This window comes from Channa argus, chromosome 17, assembly GCF_033026475.1.
Source record: "Channa argus isolate prfri chromosome 17, Channa argus male v1.0, whole genome shotgun sequence".
In the NCBI taxonomy this organism is placed as follows: Eukaryota; Metazoa; Chordata; class Actinopteri; order Anabantiformes; family Channidae; genus Channa; species Channa argus.
Window position 1 is genome coordinate 11449738 of NC_090213.1, and position 4630 is coordinate 11454367.

Here is a 4630-nt window from a genome sequence, read left to right on the forward strand (position 1 = left end):
TTAGCAGCAAAAAGGCAGAAGCTTGTCACATTGTTATATATTAGATTCTTTTGAAATTGTGTTAGCACTAAAACTGTCATCATGTTTATAAAGTATTTTTCGTTTTAGGAATGATGGAAGAGACAACATTGTGTATAATTTGAGTAACTCCCAGCTCTAAGGTTTTGAACACCTATACCATGAACATATGAACATCCAAATGACTATAAAATCTAGTATAAAATTATACTCTTGAAATTTGTAATATATAGCCTAATATTGCACATCAAACATTGCATGATGTTTGGTGAGGAAAAGATAACTCATCATCTGGCTGCAAGAAAATCAGGGTGTGTGCTTGCAGACTTTTACCGTTGGTTTAAATTGTATTAACAACCAATGCTCTAGAATATTGGTGAGTGGTGTTTATTGATCACCATCTTCCAAACAGAGATTCTAAATTAAACGAGATAAGGTTTATCTAGTGTCCCTAAAGACTGTGATATACAGTAGAATCTGCCTGGTGGGACAGAAGAGTTGCAATGCCGTTTTACAGACAGCCCACTTTACACCTCATGTCCAGCTGTGTGCATGTCTCTGTCCATGTGCAAAACATACAGCTAAAACTAGGTGACGTCCAAACTGCCATCAGTGATTTTACACATTATTTCACATCTACGTCTTTGAAAGCGGGAGGTGATACTGTTGTGTGTTCTAACGTAGAGAACAGAAGAAACTGATCTAACGTAAATCGTGGTTAAAATGTTGCTTTCAGATCCTCTTGCGAGTTCCCTTGCGTAACAATATGTGTGCTTGCAGCAGTTGTCTTACAACGAGAAAATGTAGGCTTCAGCACAGCACATGGGGAGAAAGCACGTACCTCGATTCTGAAAATAATGTATTACGTTCTCCCTCTCTCCTATAGACATAATGTCCAAATCGGCTTTCTCCGTGGAGAAAACCGACAGACACACTTTGATTAATGTGATTGAGCGGAAAAGGGTGTGTGATCGAACTGCTGTGCGCTGGTCTCAGCGAGTTCTCGTAGCACTCCCATATGTGGGCAAGGAAGTGCGACGTCATCGCGCTGTGTTTGCGAGTTAAAAAAAATGGAAAGAACGCACTGACTTAAGAGCCCTGACGTAGGCTATAGTTAACCTTGGCAACAGACGGAACAATAAATAGAGTTTGTAGAGGTGCAGGGAAAATGCAGTTATTCCTTGTAGAAACCAATTTTAGTCATTATTTAATTGTTAACTGAATACCATAGAGCTGCTGTACTATCCGAGTTTCAGTTCTAAGTTTAGAAAGAAACAATTATTTACATTATGAGAGCCACAGATTGATTCACACAGTTATCTGAATTTAAATATCACTATGGTTTATTTACATTTATTACAAACAACATTCATCTTAACATTCTCTGTAAAAAAATAAATTTAAATTTTATAAATAAAAGCGCCAATGTTTTCACAGAAAACTTCATAATAAGATAGACCACTCAGACCATGGTTAAGAGATAGCACATCAGTTTTTAAAGTTTCACAAACAGTTCACAATTTTTCTCACATTTCATTAACCAGAAAACATACTGGATCAATAACTATTGCTCTGAACACACATCAATACTACAAGTTTAGTTATCTAGCACCTTAAAATCATATATGAACTAATAAAACGACTAGGTGGTATTAGTTTAAACATGCTTTTTTAACTTGCTACATTGGTGTAATTGGCAAGTATAGATAAAGGCAAAATATATAGATATATATATTTATATATATAAATAATTAGCTTCCATTCCATAGCCCTGTGATCTGCACATCTATCTCATATGAAGAAAATGTGCTTGATAGGAAGTATTTCTGATAATGGAAGAGTCTTTATAGGGCCAGCAGGGTTGGCGAGCTAAGAGAGTCAGAAGATTGTTCGTTGCTGCTGCTCTCTCTCCTGTGGGCAATCCCACAAGTGGGGAAGGTCTCCGCCTCTGGGAAGGAAAATACAAACGAAGACGTGAAGGTGGTGCAGGCAGGGGTGCAGGTCACCACAGGTGTGCACAGCGGCTCAAAGTCATTACTGGCTGAGGTGTGGAGGGGCTCCCAGTCCTGAGCTGTGTAAAGTGTGTTGGATAGGTCAACCTCTGGCACTGATCGTGCAGTCTCCATCTCAGACTTTGTCAGCAGATCCAGAGACTCCTCCAGGACAGAGGCCTCCAGGTCTGACATCTTAACAGTGTTGCTGGGTATGGTGGTAGTGGAGAGGACAGAGCTGCTGCTTGAGAAGATTGAGTTTGAGGTTGAAGTGAAGGTTGGCTGGCTGGAAGTGATAGTGGAGGTCTCTGAGATGGTGGTCTGTGACTGGGAGGACACCTCAGTGGAGAGGCAGGAGTGGGCAGGAGAGATGGAGGCCAGAGGGAAGTGTGTGTCCAGCTCTGAGGGGATTTTGCAGATGGGTTGGTGGGCAGCCAGAATGAACTCAAGCCTCTCTTTCTCTTTTAGAAGATTGGCAATATCATTCTGGAGACTGGACTTCTCATCCTCCAGCTGATCTGTTTCCTGTAAGGAACAGAGAAATAGAGAAAGTGAATAACTGGGTGTTGGATAACAATAATAACTGCTATGATCTGTGGTGAAAAATACATGATGAATTATAAATCTCTGATACTTACAGCTTGCAGGGTGTCTGTCAGCTCTCGCCTCCTGTTGCGGCATTTTGCTGCTGCCTGCTTATTTCTCTCTCTGCGAATTCTTCTCTTCTCTTCCTCCTCAGGTGTTATCTGCACATAGTAGAATAAAAAGTTAGAAGTCAAGCACATTGATACTTAACTATAAAAACAAGGTTGAACATTTGTTATGCAATTCTTGCAGTACAATATAATAAATACCTGTTCCACTCTGCCCCTTTTAGTAGAGCTGTGAGCCTTGGATGCTGCAGCCCTCATGGCTGGTCTGGAGTAGGTGGTGCTGGAGCTGTAGGGGTGAGCTCTGTGAGATGGGGCCACAGAGGAGATCAAAGGCTGGACCATCCACTCAAGATCTGGGCTTGTTGAAATGGCTGTGACAGTGGGGATGAATGAGGCACTTGATCCTGTCAGGTCAGTGAAATCCTAAAGGTAAGAAAAGCAAGAAAATCATCAGTACATTTGGTATATATATATATATATATATATATATATATATATATATATATATATATATATATATATATATATATATATATATATATATATATATATATATATATATATATATATATATATATATATATATATATATATATATATATATATATATTCTAGGGAGGGGGTGCAAGATTGCAGGGAGTCAGGATGGGAGTATGAATGAAGCAGTGGATCTATAAAAAGCTGGATGGTTTAAAAATATCTATATGATGTCAACTATGACGTTACACTCTTTCTATGGAGTTTCCAGGAGAATGAATGAATGAAGATGGCCTTACACTGTTGTGCAGCGCAGATCAACAGGCTAATTTAAGCACAACTCGTCTTTACATGGCATTACTCTTTGTCAGTCAACTTATATTCGTTATTTAGGCTACGTATATTTAAGCCTAATGATGATTATTGTAAAAATAAAGCAAAATCTTTTCTAATTCTTTCTTATATGCCAAACAAAAAACGGCGATCGTATATAGAAATGTTATAGAGCCAGTTTTGCAATAAAAGTTAAACAATTTTTGATGAACATACCTGAGACTGGGGAGATCCCACGCTGGAATAGGATCCCGCTGGAGACGGGTAGTATCCTAGATTGTCCCCGGACGGGGAAGCTGTGCTGCAGCGGGAGGAAGAATCGCACTCCGTGTTGAAACCGGTGTACATCATCGTTCCAAAAAAAAGCAAGTTGGAAGATCCAAGCAGACTCTGCTTAAGGGGAATGTAAACTTGAAACGAGGAAATCCCTTTAGTAGGTCTGTAAGAAATAATAATACTGCTGCTGCCGATGTGTTTCCTCTGATTGTTGCTCTGCTACTGAAAGTTAGACTGAAAACTCTTGGAGTGGGAGCCCTTTTATAGCCCTCTGACGAATGACGTCGACAAGCGGGCGTGCTTCTCACGCTGTACCGAGAAGAGAAAAACACCATAACACTGACTTAGCGACACTGCAATCATATGAAAATATTCTTACATGTACTATACAAACTAAAAATTGAATATACAATTGTGTTTTTAAATAGGAAAAGGTACTTTAATTAAAAAAAATTAACTCAACTTCAAGAAATGGAATATTCCAGAAACGGGATCCCCGATACGTAATTTTCCTAATATGGTGCATCCTGTAAAAGTGGGCCGACCTTGCTGGGAAATACACCATCCGAGATTGGTCGACAGCGACATGACGTTATGTAAGACAACAAACACAGAGGCTGTTGTGAAAACTGAGCAACTGAGATAATGGTCAGCAAAATTAGCCTACATCCTACTCACCAAAATGCATCAAAGACTAATTTAAACATGCAGATTTGTCTGTTCTGGACTAAATGTATCACACAAATACAGCAATAATGGTCTTTGCTGGGGCGTTTCAAACCCTGTCCATTAGAATAGTTAATTAAGACTATTCAGTACAAAAACATGCCGCTTTGTGTTTCTTGTAATGCATTTTATAGCTGTCTAACAGCTATCACTGAG

At 39.2% G+C, this 4630-nt stretch overlaps 1 protein-coding gene across 1 annotated transcript; it reads right to left on the reverse strand.

The window, feature by feature from the left end:
* Positions 1-1334: 1334 nt before the first annotated feature.
* Positions 1335-3991, reverse strand: fosab (v-fos FBJ murine osteosarcoma viral oncogene homolog Ab). The gene is made up of 4 exons (XM_067482473.1): positions 3689-3991; positions 2864-3085; positions 2648-2755; positions 1335-2534 (listed from the first exon to the last, which is right to left on the reverse strand). Exons 1-4 carry the CDS (start codon positions 3821-3823, stop codon positions 1863-1865), a joined length of 1137 nt encoding a protein of 378 aa, XP_067338574.1. The 5' UTR covers positions 3824-3991; the 3' UTR covers positions 1335-1862.
* Positions 3992-4630: the final 639 nt, after the last annotated feature.

What these genes read in the sequence shown, in the direction of transcription:
- fosab (XM_067482473.1), bottom strand. Translation starts at nt 3,823, where the DNA reads ATGATGTACACCGGTTTCAACACGGAGTGCGATTCTTCCTCCCGCTGC. An exon ending in TGGGATCTCCCCAGTCTCAG is followed by an intron (nt 3,086 to 3,688) that starts GTATGTTCATCA and finishes TCTTACCTTTAG; the next exon opens with GATTTCACTGACCTGACAGG. An exon ending in AAAGGGGCAGAGTGGAACAG is followed by an intron (nt 2,756 to 2,863) that starts GTATTTATTATA and finishes TACTATGTGCAG; the next exon opens with ATAACACCTGAGGAGGAAGA.